Source organism: Acomys minous, assembly GCF_964271855.1.
Source record: "Acomys minous genome assembly, chromosome: 20".
In the NCBI taxonomy this organism is placed as follows: domain Eukaryota; kingdom Metazoa; phylum Chordata; class Mammalia; order Rodentia; family Muridae; genus Acomys; species Acomys minous.
Genome location: NC_140502.1, coordinates 11,995,749 through 12,020,123, shown reverse-complemented (window position 1 = coordinate 12,020,123; position 24,375 = coordinate 11,995,749). Strand labels below are relative to the sequence as shown.

Sequence of the window (24,375 nt, the reverse complement as noted above, 5' to 3'; positions counted from 1 at the left end):
GCGTCCCTGGTTACCAGCCTGCTGCAGAGCCACGTGTGACTCACCGGTGCGTCTCCATGCAGGATCGTTCGAGTCACTTTTTTTTTTTAAGGGAGAGAGGCGATTTGAGATGATCTCTAACCCAGACTAGCCTCCAAACTGGCTATGTAACCAAGGATGACTTTGAACTACCGATTTTCCTGTATCTGTCTCCAGATGTTTGGATTGATTACAGGTGTGAGCCACCACTCCAGACATGGAAGGTTGATCTTTAACGGCTAAGCTTATCCAAAGCAAGAACATCCACTATTTTGCATCCGATTGTCTCCTCCCTCCCACTCATGGAGATCCCCTCCATAACCAGCAAATCGGCGTATTTTTCACCTGCAAAAATGGGTATGTCGTTATTAGTATTGGGAACCGATGACTATGACGTCATAGGAACCAGAACACAAGGGTCGGTCTTTTTTCTGCCCTTTGCCAAAATGGAAATTACCCCCATTTTTTTGGTTTTCGTTTTGTTTTGGTATGTTTGTTTTTCGAAACAGGGTTTCTCTGTGTAGACTTGGCTGCCCTAGACTCTCTTTGTAGGTCAGGCTGGCCTCAAACTCATAGCAATCCACCTGCCTCTGCCTCCCAAGTGCTTGGATTAATACCCCTGCTTTGAAGGACCAAGAAATCAATACTTGTACTGAAAGCTGAAGTAAATAGAAAGAGGCCACTGGGACAGAGAGAGAAAGAAAGAAGCAAAAACAATCAATTCCCTGATTTCTTAGATCTTACCTCCCACAGATGGAGACAGGTCTGACAAATGGTGAAAGGGGGGCAGGAAGTGTAAAGAAATACAAAGCAGGAAGGATGTATCATACATTTCCTATTTTCTTCAGGTAACATTTCAACATCTTTGAAAACGTTTTCCATAAAAGAAATTTGCTGGTTAATGTCAATTCACGTTTTACGCTATCTGGGAATTGAAGGCTTGGCCCCACAAAACTTCCCAGTATTCGTGGTGGAAGTCCCAAACTTTGGTTGTTTTGCCTGTGTTTCTGGCGCTAAACTGGGTTTTCCACCACCCTGACTTTTTTCTTGTTTTTCAAGACAGGGTTTCTCTGTGTAGCCTTAGCTGTCCTGGATTCACTTTGTAGAGCAGGCTGGTCTTGAACTCACAAAGATCCCCTTGCCTCTGCCTCCCAAGTGCTGGGATTAAAGGTGTGCTCCACCATACCCGGTTCACCCTCACTGTTTGAATTCAATTAATTTGCTAGAGAGAGAGATACCAAGGAAACACAGGTTCTTTTTTCCTTATTGTTGTTCGTTTATAGAAGACTTTAAAGGACACACGTGAATAGGTTGAAATTAGCTAAGAGAAAGTCCAGAAGGACCCTGAGAAGCAGAGCTTCTGACCCCACAGAATTGTAGTATGTCGCTCTCTAGCACATGGCTGTCTTTTTCTTCTTCTCCTCCTCCTCCTCCTTCTCCTTCTTCCTCTCACCTTTTCCTCCTCCTCCTCCTTTTCTTTTGTTTTGTTTTCTTTTCTTCTTCTTGGTGTTTCTGAAAGCCTTGAACTGTTTTGGAGAGGGAGGAACAAAGGCTTCCTTAGCTGGGTCTGAGTGATTAGATCATTGGCTACTGCTAATCAATGTTACCTTTATCCACTGCCCACACACACACACACACACTCCGGAGAGTAAGCTGTCAGTCAGTTACAGCTGTCTTAACGCTTGCCTGGTTCTGCTGGCAACTAGCTAGCTCCCTGTAGTCACGTAAAGCCCTGAACACAGTGGTTCTCAAACCTCCTACGGCCGCGACCCTTTAATACAGTCCCTCGTGTTGTGCTGACCCCTAACTATAAAAATTATTTTTGTTGCCACTTCATAACTGTAATTTTGCTACTGTTATGCATTGTGATGAAAATATCTGATAGGCAAGATATCTGAACCCTGTGAACCCTGTGAAAGGGCTGTTAGACACACACACACACACACACACACACACACACACACACACCTTTTTTTTTCCTCGTTCATGGAATAGCTTAGGTTTATTCTAATATAAACAACATTGCTTAGAAACATCTTTAATCCTTCACAGCTATTACTGTGACAAATTCTATATATCAATCCCATTCATGGTGCTTTGATTTCAGTTATTACAACACTTTATAGTGATCGTATAATTTATGCACTATACATCTCTCTCGCCACGTTTGTCTTCATCTTGCTCTTGGTTTTTGTCACAGAAGTTGTTGTGGTGGTTTTGGGATACGTGTACAGAGCAAAGGTGGAGAATGAGGTTGATCGAAACATTCAAAAAGTATATAAGACCTACAATGGGACCAACTCCGATGCGGCCAGCCGTGCTATTGACTATATACAGAGACAGTTGCACTGTTGTGAAATTCATAACTATTCAGACTGGGAAAATACAGATTGGTTCAAAGAAACAAAAAACCAGAGTGTTCCTCTTAGTTGCTGCAGAGAGACTGCTAAAAGCTGTAATGGCAGCCTGGCCAACCCCTCCGACCTCTATGCCGAGGGCTGCGAGGCTCTGGTTGTGAAGAAGCTACAGGAAATCCTGATGCATGTTATCTGGGCAGCACTGGCCTTCGCAGCTATTCAGCTGTTGGGCATGCTGTGCGCCTGCATCGTGTTGTGCAGACAGAGTAGAGACCCTGCCTATGAGCTCCTCATCACTGGTGGAACCTACGCGTAGCAGACAGGCAAGCCTGGGCTAACTTTTAGTATCCTTGTTCTGATTTGGAAGGTGAATTGAGCAGGCCTGCGGCAGTTGGCTCCTGAGTTCATCTAGTCAAAGCACACGTACACTGGTGTTGGACAGCAGGCTGGCATTTCATGTACCCACCTACTTACCTACCCACCTATGACCTTCTTACCCCTGTTCTAGCTGATTCTCCATGCCCTTCCTCTCGGAACCACTAACAAGTTTCCCTAGTGTGGTAGAGCCAAAGGAGGGCGTGGGCCTGCTTCTGTCGCTTCCGAGGCATGATGTGACAGTGTTGGAGTATCACTGGGTCTTTTTCATCTTCAATGAGAACTCTTGGCCAAAGGTTTGGGGATGTAAGGGAGACTCCAACTGTCTGGTGCCCCTCCCTCGCCAGTGTCCTTTTACAGAAAATATACTGTAGTACAATAACATAGCAGTTGTACAAAATGGCTAACATAGATTTTAGAATCATACAGTGTATGTCTTTGTTCATCTTCAAAATCAGAGACTGATCTTTGAAACTAGTGGTTTTTACTCAAAGCTGCTTTATAAGAGGACTATAATGTATGCACTACTGTTTTAAAGCAATTAGTGTAAGCGTGTGAGTTTCTGTGTGACTGAACGTAAGTCTTTAACTCATTAGAGGCAATGTAGCCATGTGGACTAGCAAAATAGTATGTAGATGTGATCTCAATTGTAAATAAAAAAGTTTAATTCAATAAACTCTGTATCAGCCCTCAAAAAAAAAAAGAGAGAGAGAGAGAGAGAGAGAGGAGAAAGAAAAAGGCGCGGAGAGAGAGGAAGGGACCGGACCAGCTCGTGGGACTGAGATACCTAAGAACCCGTCCTGCCGAACGGATTCCAGGAGGTTTTAATCTTCTGTCCCTTTAACCTTTTTTTCCTTCTTGTATATGCTAGTTGGGTTGTATAATAAAGTTTAATTGTTAATAAACAGAGCCAACAAAACATCTTTAATCCTTCACAGCTATTACTGTGACAAATTCTATATATCAATCCCATTCATGGTGCTTTGATTTCAGTTATTACAATACTTTATAGTGATCGTATAATTTATGCACTATACATCTCTCTCATTAAAGTACAAGCTACACAAGAACAGGCATGGGACTTTTGGACTTATTTAACTTTTTTTACACACGCCCTTTAAAGGTGTAGGGACCCCCAGTTAAGAGCAGCTGCCTTAACAGATCACTTGGTGGCCGTGCTGGGTGTGGTGGCTCATTCCCGAAATCTCAGCACTCTGGGGAGCTGAGGCAGAAAACTACAAGTTCGAGCAGCCGTGGTTTCATGGAGTTCCAGGCCAGCCGAGGCTGGAATGAAATCCTCTTGTTAAACACTTTTAGCTTGTAGGAGCTAGAGGTGCAGAATTGAAGAAAAAAATAAATAAATTTGTGAAAATAAAACTTTTATCGCCTCATTAACACAAACTGAATACATAACAAAAGGCTATCCTTCCACCTTCTTTTTTCTTTTTTAAGATTTATGTATTATTATGTATACAGAGCTCTGCCTGCATGTACACCTGCATGCCAGAGGAGGGCATCAGATCCCATTATAGATGGCTTTGAGCCACCACGTCGTTGCTGGGACTTGAACTCATGACCTCTGGAAGAGCAGTCAGTGCTCTTAACCCCTGAGCCATCCCTCCAGCCCCCTTCCACCTTCCTGAAATGTTGAAAGGATAGACGGGTGATGGGAGGGTGAAGAGTATATGGTCAATGAATAGACAAATACACATGAATTAACAATGGATGGAGAGACAGATGGTGGATGAATTGCTAGATGCATAAAAGCCTCCTCATTGGTCTCACCAACTTCACATCCTCTCTTCTTTCTTCTTCCTGCACTTTTTATGTGCCTAGACAGAGGGGAAGGGTAGTCTAATTCTGCTGCGGAGGTAAGGGACAGTGTTAGTGTTATTAGGCCCCTTGGGTGAGTGTTTCTATAGTGGGGGTGGGGGTGGGGGTGGGGTGCCAGAACCTAACTGATACGCTTAAACTACACTGTGGGGAAGGAAGTTAAATTGCCCTGGATTCAGTGTCTATTGAAGGTGCAGAGGTAGCTCAGTGCTAAATCATGAAAGCGGTGAGGCCATGGGTTGGATCCAAGGGGGTTCGGGGGGGGGGGGGGTAGTCTGAGGAGGGGAGAATCAAGGGGAGGGGAGAACCAGGGAGGGGGAAGAACCAGGGGGAAGGGAGAAGGGGGGAGGGGAGTCTGGGGGGAGAACTGGGGGGGGAGAGCGGGGGGGGGCAGTTAGTACTTACCTGCAATTCTAGCCTCAGCTACATAGTGAGCCGCTGCCTCAACAAAACAACATCTCATGATGTTCATTACGTTTCTGTCCCGTAAAGCGGTCCACAAGGAATCAGAAAGTATTGACCCAACAAGGGGTTGACACAAAAGGGGATAGAGGTTTATTAAAAACCCAGAAACCTTTTGGTTAAAGTGCCAAGGTAGCAAGGGATGTTTCACAGTACTGCAGTGCCATCCGCTGGGAAGAGTGATCAAATACACTTTTTTCTTTTCTTTTTTTTTTTTTTTTAAGACAGACTATTACTGCCAAAGCTGGCCTGGAAGTTCTGAGCTCTGCTGATACTCCTACCTCAGTTTTCAAATTAGCTGTATTACACACTGCCACATCCAGCCAACTTGTTTTCAAAACGTGGGCTAGTTGCTCTCTTTCTGCTTTCATTTATTTTTAAATTTTTATTTTTATTTTAGGTACATTGATGTTTGATCTGCATGTCACTCTGGATCAAGAGTGAGTTGCCATGTGGGTGCTGGGAATCGAAACCTGGGTCCTCTGGAAGAGCAGCCAGTGCTCTTAACTGCTGAGCCATCTCTCCAGCCCACTATTTTCATTTCTTTAAATTTATTTTTCTTTTTCGTGCATTGGTTTTTTGCCTGCACATTTCTCTGTGTGAGGGTGTCCGGCCCCCTGGAACTGAACTTATAGGCAGTTGTGAGCTATGACATGGATGCTGGGAATTGAACTAACTCTCTCTCTCTCTCTCTCTCTCTCTCTCTCTCTCTCTCTCTCTCTCTCTCTCTCTCTCTCTCTCTCCAGCCCAAGATGTTGTTCTGTTAAGCCAAACCTTTCTCCCATGCTTCTCCCAGTTAGACATTCATTATCTGACAAGTCACCTCACACTCAGTGACTTTCAAAGAAAGGACTCCTTAAGCCATTAATAACAGTACGGAGTTTTTGTTTGTTTGCTTGCTTGCTTGCTTGTTTTTTGTTTTTCGAGACAGGTTTCTCTGTGTAGCCTTAGCTGTCCTGAACTCACTTTGTAGACCAGGCTGGCCTCGAACTCACAGTGATCCTTCTGCCTCTGCCTCCGTGAGTATGCTCTTGTACTCAGTAGGCTTGAGTTCCAGACCAATCCTAATTTTACCGGAAGGGATGACGGATAGCCATCTTTCCTGTGGGCTCTTAAAAGGCCACCAGCTCAATGGAGTTTCCAGTCAGAGGTCTCTCTACGCACCTGGGTCCAATTCACCGACATTCTGACTAGCAGCTGGTGGCAGCGTGGTGATGCCAACTATCTAGACACAGGAACAATCCTCAAGTCGGGCCGCAGTGAGTGAACCTGCACAATCCCTGGAGAGAGTCTCGTGGGTGTAACCCCACCTCCAGCCACCTACCCCAAAAAGACACAGCTAAGGTGCTCATCAGGAAAAAAAAAAAATGTAAAGCATCAGAAACTCGGAAGCAACCTGAATATTCAGTAACAGAGAAATGGAGACAACCATTGCTGGTTTTCACGGAGGTGGTGGCAAACAGCTCATGTGTCAAAATACAAACGTCTTTTCTTTTTTGTTTTTTGTTTTTGTTTGTTTGTTTGTTTTTTGTTTTTTGTTTTGTTTTGTTTTGGTTTTGGTTTTTTGAGACAGGGTCTCTCTGTGTAGCCTTGGCTGTCCTGGACTCGCTTTGTAGACCAGGCTGGCCTCGAACTCACAGCGATCCGCCTGCCTCTGCCTCCCGAGTGCTGGGATTAAAGGTGTGTGCCACCACTGCCCGGCTGACATCTCTTCTTACTCCTAGTAATAGGGGGCATGGAACCTGAACTGGCCATCTTCTGTAACCAGGCAAGGGCCTCAAGAGGAGGGATTGGGACACCAACACAGCCACCTGTCGTTCTACCTGTAGTTTGTCCTGCCTGCAATGTTCTTGGGCCAGGGCCTAGCGGAATCGTCATCAAAGAGATCAGAGAGACTCCATTCAGCAACTAATCGATGGGAGCAGATGCAGATTCCCACAGCCAGACATTAGGAGGGGGAGCCCTGTAGAGGAGATGGAGGAAGGGGAGGAGGAGGAAGAAGGGGAGGAAGAGGAGGAGGGGAGGAGGAAGAGGAGGAGAGGGATCAGGAAGAGAGACCAAGGGGTCAGGGACACCACAAGAACTGACCAGGACTCTTGAGGACTCCCAGATCAGAGAGCCTGTTGGTCCTCTGCATATGTTATGGTTTCGTAGCTTGGTGTTCTGGTGGGATCCAAACAGTGGAAGAGCGGCCTGTCTCTGACTCGTCTGCCTGCTTGTAGGACCCATTTCCTCTGACTGGATCGACTCGTCCAGCCTTAACATGCTTGTTTTACTTGTTTGGCTGGCAAGGTGGGAGGGTGGGGTCTATTTGAGGGAGAGGGGAGAGAGTGGAAACTACAGTTGGGGTGTAATATATGAAAGAATGGAGGGAAAGAAAAAAGCTTAAAACTAACGAAGACAAGCTGAGTGTGCTGGCTCACTCCTTTAATCCCAGCACTCAGAGAGGCAGAGGCAAGCAGATCGCTGTGAGTTCGAGGCCAGCCTGGTCTACAAAGTGAATCTAGGACAGCCAGGCCTACAGAGAGAAACAAAACAAAACTATTGTTTTTAAATTGTTTGTGTTATTTGTAGATTTGGCTAGTGATCAATTAAGACACAGACATTTGTTATGTTTTAAAATAGTTTTAGTTAACCTGGGGCAGGGCAGGTATTAACCCTCTAAACTACCTCCCCATAGTAGGGCCTCAAGCATCGGATTTTTGTTTTAATCTCATGTCATTTGTTTTTAATAACTTTTATTGTTACTTTTTATTTATAATTGTATATATTTGTTTATGTTTTTTATTTGGGCCAGATTTTTTTATCCACCCTGACCATGTGCTTTTTTTTTTTTTAATCAAAACTATGACAGCCTTCTGCTCTTTATTTTAGGCCTCCCTCTCTCTCTCTCTCTCTCTCTCTCTCTCTCTCTCTCTCTCTCTCTTTCTCTCTCCCTCTCTCTCTCTCGTGGTCTTTCTCACAATTCTCTCTCTTTTAGTCCCACCTATCTCTTGCCCTGCCCAGGTGGGATGGCTTTTTATCAAACAAAAGGTAAGTCACAGAGACAGTAAACAGTAAATAACATCAAAATACATCAGACCATCCCCCAACACAAAACAAAACAAAAAGCCAACCAACCAACCAAACATGAAGATAAACTGGGGCAGTGATGACACACACATATAATTCCTAGCACGCGGGAGGCAGAAGTACACAGATCTGAGTTTGAGGACACCCTGAGCTACAAAGCTAGTTCCAGGACAGCTACATTTAAAAACAAAAACAAACCAAACCAACCAACCAACCAACCAAACAAACAAAAAAACCATCTTGAAGGAAAAACAACAACAAAACAAGAAAACCATGAAGACACAAGTAAGAAAATATTGCAAAATGTGATTCCCTTGCCAGGGGTGGGGGTTGGGGGGGTGGGGGGTGGGGGTGGGGGGACACAAAAAACGAGGCATTTCTTTTAGGACCATGGAACTGCAGCAAAACAGCGAGGAAAAGCCTGAGAATGTGGCATAACTTCATAAACTAGCTAGCCAGGGAGCAAATGATGTGCTGGCTAGATTTTTATTTTTTATTTTTTCTCTCAAGTGGACACAAATTAGAATCATCTGGGGGAGAGGAAACTTTAACTGAGGGATCCTCTCCATCAGATTGCCTGGTGGGCAAGTATTTATAGGGAGCATTTTAAAAGAACGGTTTCTTTTTATTCTACGTGCACAGTACGTATGGTTTGCCTGTATGTAGGTCTGTGCGAAGATGCCGGATCCCCTGGAACTGGAGTTGCAGACAGTTGTAAGCTGTCATGCGGGTGCTGGGAATTGAGCCTTGGGTCTTCTGGAAGAGCAGACAGTGCTCTTAACGGCTGAGCCATTTTTTCCAGCCCTGAGTCTTTTTTTTTTTTAAATTAATGACTGATGTGAGAGGATCAGCCCACTTTTGGGCAGATAATACTCTGGTTTTAAAAGATACAAAATACAAAAATACAAAAACAGCTGGGTATAGTGGCACACACCTTTAATCCCTGCACTCGGGAGGCAGAGGCAAGCAGATCACTGTGAGTTCGAGGCCAGCCTGGTCTGCAAAGCAAGTCCAGGACAGCCAAGGCTACCCAGAGAGACCCTGTCTCAAAAAACAAAAACAAAAACAAAGCAAAACAAAAAAACAATCCGAGGAAGCCATGGGGGACAAGCTAGTAAGCAACAGTCTTCATGGTCTTGGCTCCAGTTCCTGCCTTGAGCTCCAACCTTGAGTCCCATTCCTGGTGGCCTGTAAACTGTAAGATGAAATTGACCCTTTTCTGCGCGAGTTGCTTTTTGTGGTGATGTTTATCACAGCGATAGGAGGCAAACCACTCCAGAAGGGAACAAGGAAATAGCATTCCAAGGACGCTGAGGATTTTTCTGGTGCTGGTGCCATTCTTTGTCATAGATGTTAATGACTGTTCCCCCTATAAACTGACCCTTGTAGGAATTAATGGTGCATTTATATGTCTGTTTAACAGGAATTTAAGGGAGATAGGAGCATCTGTCTCTTTTCCTGTTGATGTTCATCCGACGCCTTCTAGTCTTGTTCACTGGTAGTAAAACACAACAATTACGATCTTAAAATAGGGCTGGAGAGATGGCTCAGAGGTTAAGAGCACTGGCTGCTCTTCCAGAGGTCCTGAGTTCAATTCCCAGCAACCATATGGTGGCTTACAACCATCTATAATGTAATCTGGTGTCCTCTTCTGTTGGACAGGCACACATACGGACAGACATTGTATATGTAATAAATAAATACATCTTTTAAAAAAAAGATCTTTAAGCCAGGTGCACGCCTTTAATCCCAGCACTCGGGAGGCAGAGGCAGGTGGATCGCTGTGAGTTCGAGGCCAGCCTGGTCTACAAAGCGAGTCCAGGACAGTCAAGGCTATACAGAGAGACCCTGTCTGGAAAAAAAAAAAAGATCTTTAAAATACAGAAAAAGGGGGCAGGAGCGATGGCTCAGTGGTTAAGAGCATTGATAGTTCTGCAAGAGGAGCCAGGTTCAATTCCCAGCACCCACATGGTGACTCACAACTGTCTGTAACTCCAGTTTCAGGGGACCCGACACCTTTACACAGACATATGTAGGCAAAACACCAATGCACAAAAAATAAAAATACATAATTAAAAAAATAATAAAGTAAAATACAGAAAAACTATAGGAATCATGGGAGAAACCCCAAGTATATTCTGGCCAGAGAGTACAAAGCTAGGTCTGGGACCACCAGGTTGGAGCATCACTTTGAGGATGCAGTAGTAGCTACTCGTTCCTTCACATCGCATGCCATCGAAGGCCCTCCATGCTGAGGTATGTTTCCTGTTGCAAATCAGTTCAGTAGATCTCACTAGGACATAAACATCTTTTCCTGTGGCCAATACACTGGTCACTTTGAGCTACACCAAAGGCTGGGAAACTTGAATCCGCCATCTTCAGATTCTAAAGCAAGAAGCAGATGCTAACGATAACTGGGTGTGGCTGATGGGCACGAAGCAAGAATCTACCCGTGACACGAGTCAAGGGACGACCCCCCCAAAACAATCTAAGGACGTAGAAATTAAGAAACACTCTCCGAAAAGCAAGACTACTCCTGAAATAGGAAGAAACAACTGAGAGCAATGTAAGAAGCCGGCAGGACAGGGAAACTTCTTACTACAGATGTTAAATCTTCTGGTTCAGAAGGCATGAAAAATATACTGCCTACAGAGAATGTGAAGGTTTTGCATTAGAAATAGAGCCAGACGTTGTGTCACACGTGACTGTAATGCCAGCACCAGTGAGGCTGAGGCAAGAGGATCCAAATTAGAGACCAGCCAGGGCTACGCAGCAATATGTTGCCCAGGACCCAATTGTATAAACAACTGGATTTAGGGGGAAAAAAATTCCTTGGGCTGCAAAAGAACATGAAACTATTGCTTCTTTTGTAGCCTACCCCACCCCACCTCCCCACCCCCACCCCCACATACTTTTTTTCTTTTATCTATTGTCTGGGTGTTTGGTAGTTTCATTGTTTTTTTTAAGATAGTGTGTCACTATGTAGCCCAAGCTGGCCTTGACTTGAGGCAATCCTCCTGCCTCAGAGTCCCAAGAGCTGAGATTACAAGTGCATGCCAGCATGCATGGCTGTTTTGTGGTTCCGATTCCTTCAGTTAGAGTGTCTGGGTGCTCAGTCTCCTTCGGGTTTTCATATACCAGCCTGTATTCAGAACCTGTAAGCCGTTACTCTGGGATTAACAAAAATTAATTAATTAAATTAAAAAATATATATGGTGTTTTTAATTATTTAAAAGGCCAGAGTGGGGCTGGAGAGATAGCTTAGAAGTTAAGAGCACTGCCTGCTCTCCCAAAGGTCCTGAGTTCAATTCCCAGCAATCACATGGTGGCTCACAACCATCTATAATGAGATCTGGTGCCCTCTTCTGGCCAGCTGGTGTATGTGCAGGTAGAACACTGTATACATAATAATAAGTAAATAAATCTTTAAAAAAAAAAAGTTGGGTGTGGTGGCGTACGCCACCTTTAATCCCAGAATTTGGGAGGCAGAGGCAGGTGTATCGCTGTGAATTTGACGCTGGCCTGGTCTACAAAGCTACTCCAGGGCAGCCAAGGCTACCCAGAATAACCCTGTCTCAAAAAACCAAAAAAAAGAAAAAAAAAAAAAGGCTAGAGCCATAACCTGGTGATCTATATTCAACTTCAGGAACCCACAAAAAGGACAGAAAGTGATTACAGAAAACTGACCTCTGATCTCTACACATGCACTGTGGTATTTGCGGGCATGTGCACATACACACACTCACACAACACACACACACACACACACACACACACACACACACACACCACACACACACGGGGCAGATTTTTATAAAATTCTTTGAATTCCCCTAGGTATACAGGGTTATTACTTGTAGGGGACAGGCTACATGGCCAATGTTCAGCCATCTTGTCAGAGCCTAGTTTCCTATTTCTCCAGCAGTCTGCCATTCACCAGAAACCAGCTGACCTTGTCGTAGGTCGGCAGTTAGACACCTGTTGTGGTTTATTGTGGGAGCTGGTCATTCTAGACCCCCGAGCTACTCCTTTTCCAGTAAGACTACTGATAAGATCAGATTAAAGGCCAGCTGCCTGCGAGCAGCAGTTCCGGGAGCTTTTTCCTGACTAACCAGATCCTTCACAACTTCCCTGGAATTTCTCTCTTCTGCAATTATAGCAGCTGTAAATGTAGATACCTACCTGCTGGAGCATTCCAGAGTTAGGTATCCATAGCAACCCTTGCTTACGCAAATACCCATGCCTCTGTGCCTTTATAAACTCTGTGAAAGTTTTCAATAAACGGGGTTTGATCAGAATCCAGACTTGCCCCCTTCTTCATGTCTAGTGTTCTGTCTCTATACAAGAAAATTTTCCTCCTGAGCGTTAGTCGAACCCCGGCGGGCCGAGACAGTTACTGTTTTGAGACAGGGTCTCACTATGTAGCCAGCTGGCCTGGAACTCTCAGAGACCCACCTGCCTCTGCCTCCCAAATGCTAAGAGTCAAGGCGCATCTCACCGCATCCGGTATATAGTTTTCTATCTTACCTTTCTTAGCACATAAAAGTATCAATTCATTCTTTTTACTGCAATTCACAGTGTCAGCACGATTTATTTCATTGTTAACCCAAGAGTTATTTGGCTTCCTTTTACCTGTGACTAAAGCTGGGTATGCTGGCACATATTTTTAATATCCCAGCATTCAGAAGGCACAGGCAGGCAGATCTCTCTGAGTTTAAGAGTTTACATAGCAAATTCCAGGCCAGCCAAGGCTATAGAGAAAGACTGTGTCTCAAAACACAAAAACAAGAGGCCGGAATGATGGCTCAGTAGGTTAAGAGCACTGTCTGCTCTTCCAGAGGTCCTGAGTTCAATTCCTGACAACCACATGGTGGCTCACAACCATCTATCATGTGATCTGATGCCCTCTTCTGGCCTGCAGGTGTATAGGCAGATAGAGCACACTGATAAGGCTTCTTGCCAGAATGGATACTCTCAGGCTGGCTTAGTCGGGCGCCATACTTAAAGGCCTTCCCTCATTCCCTACATTTATTTGTAGGGTTTCTCATTCGTGTGCATCCCTTGGTTAATAAAGGGTTGCTCTTGCCGGAAGTCTTTTTTGCATTTTGTAATGTCTGGAGGAGTTTGTCTGGTAGGAAGAAAGAGATGCTTGCTGGCCTGACGCAGGCGTTTCTTCGTGACTGATTAACACTGGACTGGCATTTCCGTCTGGATTTCCCAGTTGTCTGCTAAACAGGCCTTTGCCTTCCCAGGCATCTTGGAGGTTTGAGCTCTCAAGATGGCGGCTCATAAGGCTTCCCGGTATCTCCCACTGTGGCAATTCCACTTGATGAAACTGTTGCTTTGAGGACATTATTTTGGTACCATATCCAGATTCTAATGCTGGAAGAAAAAAAGAGAGAGAAAGAAACAGAAAATGGTTGGGTTTTGTTTTTTTGTTTTTTCTTTTTCCAGAAAAAGAAACTACGGTAAAAAACGCAAGGTACTCAGGAGGGTCACCAATGAGAAACGCATGCCCAGCTAAGATGGTAGCTTTTGTGTATTTGATCACAACTTTAAAAAGAAGTGATGGAAGAGGTGTGTGGCTGGATCCTTGTCCTGCCTCAGCACTTAAGACCATGTGTGGGAGAAGAAAAAATAAGCCAAACGGCACACTGGCATGCCTGTCTTCCAGGACTTGGCAGCTGTCCTTGGGCACATGGGGTCACCGCCCTCTCCTGAAATTTACCTAACCACCACGGCCACTGTCCACTCTGGAGTAGCCAGACTTGCCCATTGGTTAAAAGGAATAGTGGAAAATGAACACCCTTGTGCCTTGTTTAGAGGACTGAGGCTGAGACCCTTCTACAGAAACATGTTTTGATCTTATTTGGATTATAAAAAAAAAAAATGCACCAAGGCAGGCAAGATGACTCAGTGGGTAAAGGCACTTGCCACAAAAGCCTGATGACCTACCTGAGTTCAATCCCAGGACACACAAAAATTCAGATGCACTAGCTCATATGTGTAACCCCAGCACTTCTACAGTTAGATGAAGAGGCAAAGACAACAGATTCACCTGGAAGGGACACTTCTGGGACTGGAATGGATTATGACGCAGTGTGGCCAAAACAAGAGAAACTCTGTATGGAGAATCCGTGTGTGTACCATATGGAAGCATCACCTGCCAACAGAAAGCTGATGGCCTCTTAGCTGAGGCAGGAAATAGGAGGTGGGAGTTCCGGCAGAAAGAGATGAACTCTGGGATAAAAGCAGAGGCAGGAGACTCGCCCCAGACTCTGAGGAAGACGGACACATGAAACTGAGGAGAGGCAACCCGTCATGTGGCACACATAGAATAGAAAAAAAAAAAACAGGTGAAATAAATTGTGAGCCAATTGGGCAACAGGCCAAAGCTTATGGCTTAGGCACTTATTTATAAATAATAAAGTCTCAGAGTAGTTAGTTTGGGAACTGGAGTGGGAGAAAAACTCTCTCAGTTACAAAGGCTACACAACTCTGCCTCAGTAAGGTGAGAGATCCACTCCTAAAAGTTATCCTTTGGCCTCCACACCATTGCCTCAGCATGCCTGTGCTGGCATATACACACACATGCTAAATGAAAGTGATTTTTTTTTTCGACACAGGGTTTCTCTGTGTAGCCTTGGCTGTCCTGGCCTCTCATTGTAGGCCAGGCTGGCCTCGAACTCACAGCGATCCACCTGCCTCTGCCTCCGGAGTGCTGGGATTAAAGGCGTGCGCTACCACCGCCTGACAATTATTTTGTCTATTTTTTTTTTCCAGAGATGAGGACCAAACCCAGGGCCTTGCACTTGCTAGGCAAGCGCTCTACCACTGAGCTAAATCCCCAACCCGAAAATGATTTTTAAAGGCTCCGTGGTGTATTTCATGCAGTTCTACCTGGCACATGACTTGGGTCACAGCGGCAAGCTAAACTGCAATCAAAGCAACTGGCCCTCATGAGTAAAGCGACTCATTCCTAGTCTGACACAAGGAACCGTGGGCGAAGATGGACTGCTTCGGAACACGTTCACAAAGCTCATGGAGCAGATGACCCCAGAGGGCTGCGTACCCACAGCAGCACCGCAGTTGCGCTCACATTGTTTGCGAATGAACTGGGTGAAAGCTACAAGACTACAAAGATGCCTCTCGAGTGGCGGGTAAGGATCGCTGTCAAGGAGGCATCCGATTCTGTGAGGATGACTGCCACAGGTGGCTGACACACGTGTGCCACAAACACAGTCAATTCCCATGACAACGAAGGGCGAGGCGATGGCAAAGGGTCACAAAGTAAAGATATATATACTTTTCAAACACCATTTGATTGTTGGAGCAGAAAGTGATGGGTGTCTTCTGTGGCATAACCACCTGGTGAGGCAGACTCCAAATATCAAGGATGGCCACTTACATAATGACCCACTCCAAGGCTCGGGCAGCAGGCTATCATCTTACAAAGGAAGGGGGCTAACAGGACAACAGGCCAAGGATATTAAGCTCCTAGCTGATGGACAGGAGGAGACTTTGGGGACAGCCATCTACGACTATGTGGACACGGCTACAGGACCACAGTGACCACATGGTGCTTGTTCTTACCTGGCCATGTTGGGGAAAAAATACTTCGGCTACTTTTTTTTTTTTTTTAAAGATTTATGTATGTATTATGTGTACAGTGCTCTGCCTGCATGTACGTTTGCACAACAGAAGAGGGCACCAGATCACATTATAGATGGTTGTGAGCCACCGTGTGGTTGCTGTGAATTGAACTCAGGACCTTTTGGAAGAGCAGTCAGTGCTCTTAACCTCTAAGCCATCTCTCCAGGCCACTTTGGCTACTTTTAAAGAAAGGCCGTTAAACCTTGGTGGTGGTGGTGGCAGTGAGGCCACGGCAGGACACGCCTTTAATCGTAGCACTCAGGGAGGCAGAGGCAGGCGGATCAGAGCTACACAGAGAAACCGTGTCTCAAGAGGTCCTGAGTTCAAGTCCCAGCAACCACATGGCGGCTCACAACCATCTATAATGAGATCTGGCGCCCTCTTCTGGCCTGCAGGGATACAAGCAGGCAGAACACTATATACCTAATAAGTAAATAAATCTTTATTTAAAAAAAAAAAACTTTTACTGACTGTACAATTTCCTTTCTCCAATTTGCCATTCTCTCTCATGACTGAGTTTTATGGGTTCAATTCCAAGGCCACTTCCCCCACTCTTCTAAGGAAGGCCATCCCTAATTCTACGTTAAGTAAAACTATCCATAGAGTGCGACCCCGGGAATTTCTAATTTGGCTTCACTCGGCAAGCTGCAAGGTCTGGCCCTCACCTGAACGCAGGCCTCCTGTTGTAGCCCTTTCGTCTACCCATGGCGCTCTTCCTCGCTCGAGGATGGATATCACAGCAGGTCTGGATACAGGCAAAGAGAAGGAAAAGGCACCACGCGGTCATACTGAGAGGCCGTGGAATTCAGATGCGGGGGGGGGGGGGGGGGCGGGGGGGAGGTGGCCTGTCACTGAGCAGGGGAGACAGTCACAGGAAGGGCCAGAAGAGAACACAGCAGTGGCCTAAGAGTAGTGGAAGACGTGACTTCAGGCAGTCGGCTGCCTTTTTGCACACGTGAAAGTGACCATTAACGGAAAGGAAAGCCATCCCCCCCCCCCCCAATAACGCAGCAGGAAGGGGCATGCCCGGAGTAAGATCCAGAGCACCGGAGCAGACCACTCTACCCAGGGAGGGCAGGTGGCTGCACTACTCCAATACCACGTCTCTGTACAGATCCCTCTGAACAGGCTGGGGGCGGTGCCATTCTTGGGAGAAAGGGATGGCCGCACCCCTGAACAGCTCTGAACCCTGAAACAAGAAGCCTGAGCGACGCGTAAACGTTTCATCCCAGGGAATGTTTCACCAGTGGGATGCGGGCGGCTGAGGAGAGCTCTGCAGAAGAGGGGTTATTCCAGCGAACACGCACCAGCTCGGGCTGCTTGGCACCGAGAGACCGAGCGCGAGGAAGACATAAGGTTAAGGTATCTTCATACAGTCCACTTAGCTGCTGACCAACACTTCTGTGTATAGGTGTGGGGTGAAAAAAGGTTAAATGAGTTTTCCTCACGGTAACAAACAGTAGAAGGCCTAAGCTCTCGATTCAGGTGGGAAGGGTCATTTCTATTTTGTGGAATGGCAAAGATATTTGATGAACTTTTCCATAAATATTTTAAGAAAATGTTAAAAACAAACAAACAAACAAAAAACATTTTTATAAGGCTGGAGAGACAGCTCAGCAGTTAAGAGCACTGGCTGCCCTTGCAAAGGACTCAGGTTCAATTCCCAACACACACACACACACACACACACACACACACACACACACACACAGCAGCTCACAGCTGTCTGCAAGTGACACCCTCACACAGATATACATGCGGGTGAAATACCAATGCACATAAAATAAAGTATTTTTAAATGTTTTTAAACCATTTTATAGGGCTAGAGAGATGACTCAGTGGTTAAGAGCGCTGATTGCTCTTCCAGAGGACCTGGGTTCAGGTCCTAGCACCCACATGTCAGATCACAACTGTCTGTAACCCAGTTGCAGAGGATTCAACGCCCCAACACAGACATACATGCAGGCAAACACCAACGCATATAAATTAAAAATAAATAAAAATGTTTAAAAAGATTTAAAAGTAATTTTATAGCCACCATGGTATCACACGCCTATAATAGCATCACTCTCCAAAAGGCAGGGCAGGTGGATCACTATGAGTCAGAGGGCAGCCTGACGTACACACTTAGTTCCAGGCCAGCTAGCGCTACATAGTAAGACACCCCGCCCCCCCCACCCCCCCCCCCCACCTCAAAGAAAAAGTTGTGTATCTTAGAGGGAGGAGCTGTCTTCTATGTCAGGAGTTTGTTGCCAAGCTCAGTTTCCCCATTATGCCAGGCCATAGCACATGCATTTTCTCCATGAGGCAAACCGTAAGTAAAGAATACTTTTACTGGGGGCTGGAGAGATGGCTCTGCGGTTAAGAGTCCTGTCTGCTCTTCCAGAGGTCCTGAGTTCCATTCGCAGCAACCACATGGTGGCTCACAACCATCTGTAATGAGATCTGGTGCCCTCTTCTGGCCTGCAGGGGTACTACAAGCAGGCAGAACACTATATACCTAATAATTCTCAGCTCGGTGTTTCTCCTCTGCTAAAAGCTGAAGGAGCTAACGGAGGAAGACCCCAAATGCTTGGTGCGGTGATTTGAAAGAAAACGACCCCCGCGGGCTCAGAGAGGGTGGAGCTATTAGGAGGTGTGACTTTGTTGGAGGCAGGGCATGACTAAGTGGGCGGGGCTTCAGGGTCTCAGAAGTTCAAGCCAGTACCCTCCTTGTTGCACGCGGGTGTAAGATGTAGAACTCTGGGCTCCTCCTCCAGCACCATGACAGCCTGCGTGTCACCATGCTTCCTGCCATGACGACAATGGATTAAACCTCTGAAATTGTAAGCCGGCCCCATTTAAATGTTTCCTTTATAAGGGTCGCTGTGGTCATGGTGTTTCTTCCCAGCAATAAAGCCCCAACTAAGGCACTTGATGTAACCTCAAATCAGCTCTTACTCTGGCATCTAATCTTTGGTACCCCAGCTAGGTCTCCGTTACACCCAAATGTCAATCTCTTCCAAGGCAGGGCAATAAACCACAGGCTGAAATGGTGACCAACACCACCTCCCTGGTCTCCTGTGTGACCGCTCTCTCCTTTCAAATCTTAGTTCCTACTGAAAGGACCAGACAAACTCCATTTTGAAAAAGAAACTCAGGCCGGGCGGTGGTGGCGCACACCTTTAATCCCAGCACTCGGGAGGCAGAGGCAGGCGGATCGCTGTGAGTTCGAGGCCAGCCTGGTCTACAAAGCGAGTCCGGGACAGCCAAGGCTACACAGAGAAACCCTGTCTTGAAAAACAAAAACAAAAACAAAAACAAAAAGAAAGAAAGAAAGAAAAAGAAATTCCATTTTGTGTTAAACCTAGCCAAGGGCTGAACCCAGATGCCAGAAAACCCACAAGCTAATATAAACAGAAAAATATTCCCTAGCAACTCAATCAGCTCACCTTGGGAAAGTCCAAATATACTCTCTGCTGGTCAAGCTGACCAGCAGGTGGTCTGGCACATAGCAACAACCAATTAGGAGAAGCCAGGCCCAAGTTCCTAATGCCCCCATGACTGCTTCAACCGATCTTTTCTATTGGTCAATTTGCCCCTACACCTATTACCCAACCTCGAAACGCCAAGGCTTGTAACTCCCTGCTTGCAGCTTTTCTGCCCAAGTGCCATCCAATCATATACTGTAAAACCCATTTCTTTGTCTAAAACCTATAAAAACCCCTCTCAATTGAGGCTCAAGGCCGCTTCCCTGCACCTGCTGGGCCAGTGCACGGGAGGGGTGGCCCATGTTCGAGGGAGTCTCTCAAATTTTTGGGCATAACACAAAGGATGCTCCCATTTCACATGAGGAGATGGAGGTCTGCTCAGAAAAAGCTCACTACGGAATTAACAGAGCACATTTGTTGGAAAAGTTGGAGCAACAAGAAATGTCTAACAAGCACCTCTCTTACACCATAAAACAGATCTGGCGGGGGGGGGGGGTGGGGGGGGTGGGGGGGTGGGGGGTGGGGGGGGCAGAACCAGAGTAACTGGTAGAGTCTGGGTGGAAGGTTTCGGGATAGCAAATATTTACATGACTTCAAAACTCACAAGGGGCATGCTGTCCAGGAGCTCCAGGGCGGGTGGTTCTTCCTCCAGTTCTTCTCTCTTGGGGAAGGACAGAGTCCTTAGACGTCAGAGCTGAGGGAAGAAAGAGCAAACATAAGGGTCTAAGGTCCCTGAATGCAAGTGTCATGCCCCCAAACTGTTTCTCTCTAACAGCTGGGATAAACTGTCATCCATCACCAGGAAGCCTATTTTAGCTGCTACCTAAAAGGTTTAGAATGAGCCGCCCTTTCTCTCCCACTTCCCTTAAATACTGCAGGTCGCACAAAACTTAGCCAGAGGCCCTCAGACCTGTTCCAGTGATGGAGACCCATACAGTACTCACAGGACAAGGAAAGTCTCCTCACTGGGGGAGTAAGGAGAACTTGCATGATGTACATAAGCCTAGACCAAAAAAACACAGAGCAGTCACAGGATCCAGGCATTTAATCTCTCTCTCTGTCTCTGTCTTTCTCTCTTCCAGTTTATTTTTCTTCCGGTCTCTCTGTGTCTGTGTCTCTTCTGGTCTCTCCGTGTCTCTGTCTGTCTGTCTGTCTGTCTCTCTCTCTCTCTCTCTCTCTCTCCTGGTCTCTTCGCCCCCTCCCCCCCCCAAAGAAAAACAACAACAAAAGAACAAAAGTTTGGTTTGGTTTTTTGTTGTCATGTATCCACTTCCTGAGTTCCCTAAACAAACACTGGCCTGTACGGGAATATAAAGGAATTCCTGACATGTTACAAAGTGTTTCTAGATTGTAGGTGAAGTCATTGCGCCAGTGACGTAGCATGACGTCATTGGAAGCGCTCCCTTTTCATCAGTTTCATTAAGGGTACCACGCCCTGATGCACGTATAGGCTGTTACTCGCTCAGCCGTTTCCTCACTGCTGGACAGGGAACCTCAGTGTTGCTTCTAAACTAGTGGTGCTATAACTCTAAATGTACCGGGGTGGGGGGGTGGGGGGGGATGGGGTCCTGCAATACGTATATAATATAAAACAAGATCTCCCTGTAAAAGGCTAAATTCAATCCAGGCGTGGTGGTGCACGCCTTTAAGCCCAGCACTCAGGAAGCAGGGGCAGGCGGATCGCTGTGAGTTCGAGGCCAGCCTGATCTACAAAGTGAGTCCAGAACAGCCAAGGCTACACAGAGAGACCCTGTCTCGAAGGAGGGAAAAAAAAAAAAGGTTACGCTCAGACTTGGGCATGTCACTCTTTTCTAAGCACTGTTAACCCCTGTATTAAAAATGTAGGAGCTAGAGAGATGGCTCGCCAGTTAAGAGAACTTCCTGCCCTTTCGGGAAACCCAGGTTGGAGTCTCAGAACACACATTGCAACCACCAACCTTCTGCATGTAACCCCAGTTCCAGAAGATCTGGCCTCTACACACAATGCATGCATACAACACACACACACACACACACACACACACACACACACACACGTACAAATGAATAAATCCCTTTAAACATTTATTTTCCTGTTTTAAATGTATCTTCAGCTCTGCTTCAATACGTAATACATATAATATAATAAAACAAGACTTCGTCTCAGAATAAACAAAGGCAAACATTGTGCAGAACGCAAAGCATCCCTCCTAAATCTACAAGGTTGGCTGAGAAAGTGTGCACTGGGAGGGGTACCAACAGCGCTTAAGCCGCGGGGCACCATGGGAAATGTAGTTCACCAACGAGACACCTATGGAAAAGGATGGGGCTAGGCACTGCAGTTACTCTGAAGGTTCAGACTCTTTGTCCGTGGCGCCTGCTCCCGCACTCACCGCGGAGCTTCCGGATAGCCCCGGACCCTTCACTTGTTTCATCCTTGGTCCTGCCGTCTAGTGCTCACAGGTACAGTACCACCTCAATACCCGCGGAGGACAGCGCAAGCGCAGAAGTGCCGCAGTGGGGAGAGCTAACATCGCAGTCCTTTTGGGAAATGTAGTCCCGAGGCAAGTGGACAGCAAGGGTGTTCGAATACTCGTGTGTGTGTGTGTGCGTGTGCGTGTGCGTGTGCGCGCGCGCGCGTGCATTTTTTCCCCCAAGTTACTTTTTTTTTTTTTTTTTTTTTTTTTGGTTTTTCGAGACAAGGTTTCTCTGTGTTAGCCTTGGCTGTCCTGGACTCACTTTGTAGACCAGGCTGGCCTCGAACTCACAGCGATCCGCCTGCCTCTGCCTCCCGAGTGCTGGGATTAAAGGCGTGCGCCACAACGTTACTCTTGAGTCCCTCTCTGACTATGAGTGTGCGGCCATGGCTGTGTATACAGTAACTCTTGAGACCACGATTATTTTAATCCTATGTAAGTAGTTGAGTATGCGACTGGGATCTGTTAACTGTGGATGCACACTTGTGAAAGTGTGACTGGAAAGTTTTCCATTTATAGAAGACCTACAGCTAGCATTTTACTTAATTCACACACACACATGCCAACAAATGAGTGCTGAGATTAAAGGCATGCGCCACCACACAAATGACATTTTTTTAATTGAAAAATAAAATCTTGAGCTGGGTGTGGTGGCGCACGCCTTTAATCCCAGCACTTGGGAGGCAGAGGCAGGCGGATCACTGTGAGTTCGAGGCCAGCCTGGTCTAAAAAGTGAGTTCAGGACAGCCAAGGCCACTCAGAGAAACCCTGTCTCGAAAAACCAAAAAAAAAAAATCTTAAGAAAACTCCAAAATATGCAAAACGCTCCTAGAATTAATACATGCGCCCAGCAAGGTGTCAAGAGATAAGTTCATCAAAAATTGACCCCATTTCTCTACACTCAATATGACCATGCGGATTGTGGAGTTGCAGAATACTGTTTGTAGGTTCACCCAAATAAAACACTCGTGGAACACACTTGACACCTCAGCCTTTGGCAGGTGGAGGGAGGAAGGTTACACAAAGAAAATAGGCAAGACGTCACCCCCAAAAGAACAAGGGCTGAGGATATAACTCAGAGGCAAAGAGATTCCTTAACTTGTGACAGGCCTTTGAGCAGCAGCAAACACCACCAAGCACCGGCCACCCACGCGATGCAGAATCAGGCAAAACACTCAAATCTAAAACAAACAAGTAAAAGGTTTTTAAAAAAAATATTTGTGGCGGTTTGATTAAGAATAGCTCCCAGGGGGCTGGAGAGATGGCTCAGCGGTTAAGAGCACTGACTGCTCTTCCAGAGGTCATGAGTTCAATTCCCAGCAACCACATGGTGGCTTACAACCATCCACAATGAGATCTGGTGCCCTCTTCTGGCCTGCAGTACATGTAGGCATAATATTGTATACATAATAAATAAATAAATATTAAAAAAAAGAAAAGAAAAAAAGAATAGCCTCCCAAGGCCAGGTGTGGTGGCACACGACTTTAATCCCAGTACTCGGGAGGCAGAGGCAGGTGGATCACTGTGAGTTCGAGGCCAGCCTGGTCTACAGAGCAAGTCTAGGACAGCCAAGGTTACACAGAGAAGCCTTGTCTGGGTGGTGGTGGGGGGCGGGGGGACACTAAATAAAAAGAATAGCCTCCCACAGGCTCATAATTTGAAAGCTTGGTCATCAGAAAGTGGCACTACTTTGACAGATGTTAGAAGGTATGGCTTCGTTGGAGGAAGTGTGTCACTGGCAGTGGACTTTGGGATTTCAAAAGCTTAAGCCAGGCCCAGAGTCTCTTTTCCTGCTGCCTGTTCTTTGAGCCAGAGCCTCTCTATAGAGCCCTGTCTGTTCTGGAACTAGCTCTGAGGACCAGGCTGGCTTCGAACTCACTGAGATCTGTCTGTCTCTGCCTGGGATTAAAGGCGTGCAACCACTACACCTGTCTTGCATCTCCAAATTTTAATCCTCCTTTCTTCCAACCCCCACCCCCACCCCAAATCCTGCTGGAATTACAGGCGTGGGCCATCACGCCTGGCTTAACTGAATGATCTTAATACCATAATAAAAGTGTATACATTTCCTGCATGTCAGTACCATTTTTAAGATTTAATAGCCCCCTCCCCTCCTTGTTTACTGGCAGTTTGGTTTGTTTGTTTCCTGACAAGACTTAACCTAGGGTCTCTCGCGTGCTAGCTAGGCAAGGGATCTATCTACCTCCCAGTTTATATTGGTTCCAGCATGGTGAGGATTTTGGTCAGCGGGGTGTGTGCGTGCATGCGTGTGTGTGTGTGTGTGTGTGTGTGTGTGTTCACTGTGTGTCCACACCAGAGTCTGACACACAGAAGCAGAGTAGTAAGTGAGCCATGGAAGGGTAAAGCAGAGAAAAGATAAACTAGAAAGGAAGCCAGCAGCGCGGCCACTGAACCACAGTAATCCGTCTTCATCCATAGACAGGACACTCACCAGCCAGCACTGCACATGCGTGTTCGAGCATCCCCTCCTCCCCCCGCCCCCCACATTCCTCGCCTAAGAGAGACCCCCAGCCGAGCAAACTGCGCCTGCGCAGCCTGAGTACCTTCTGGTTTTGAAGACCTAAATAGAAGGGACTAGAGTCTTGCAGAAACTCTCGGACACTCCGAAAGCCGCGCCCTAAAGGGCGTTCCCAGCATGCCCTGCGCCGCCCCGGCCA

At 46.4% G+C, this 24,375-nt stretch overlaps 1 protein-coding gene and 1 long non-coding RNA gene across 3 annotated transcripts; one reads left to right on the top strand and one right to left on the bottom strand.

Annotated features, from left to right (window-relative positions):
- Nucleotides 1-371: 371 nt before the first annotated feature.
- LOC311590931 (tetraspanin-3-like) lies at nt 372-3,453 on the top strand (the record flags this gene model as incomplete). The annotated part of the gene is made up of 2 exons (XM_084770224.1): nt 372-375; nt 2,126-3,453. 2 exons carry the CDS (start codon nt 372-374, stop codon nt 2,689-2,691), a joined length of 570 nt encoding a protein of 189 aa, XP_084626350.1. The 3' UTR covers nt 2,692-3,453.
- Nucleotides 3,454-12,859: 9,406 nt separating this feature from the next.
- On the bottom strand, nt 12,860-24,370 carry LOC311591237. Of its 2 annotated transcripts, none has more exons than XR_014777040.1 (3): nt 24,262-24,370; nt 19,845-19,934; nt 12,860-13,499 (listed from the first exon to the last, which is right to left on the bottom strand). It is a non-coding gene; the product is annotated as an uncharacterized lncRNA (long non-coding RNA). The 2 variants fall into 2 exon arrangements; XR_014777041.1 differs by lacking the exon at nt 24,262-24,370 and adding an exon at nt 21,613-21,705.
- Between the last annotated feature and the right edge of the window lie 5 nt (nt 24,371-24,375).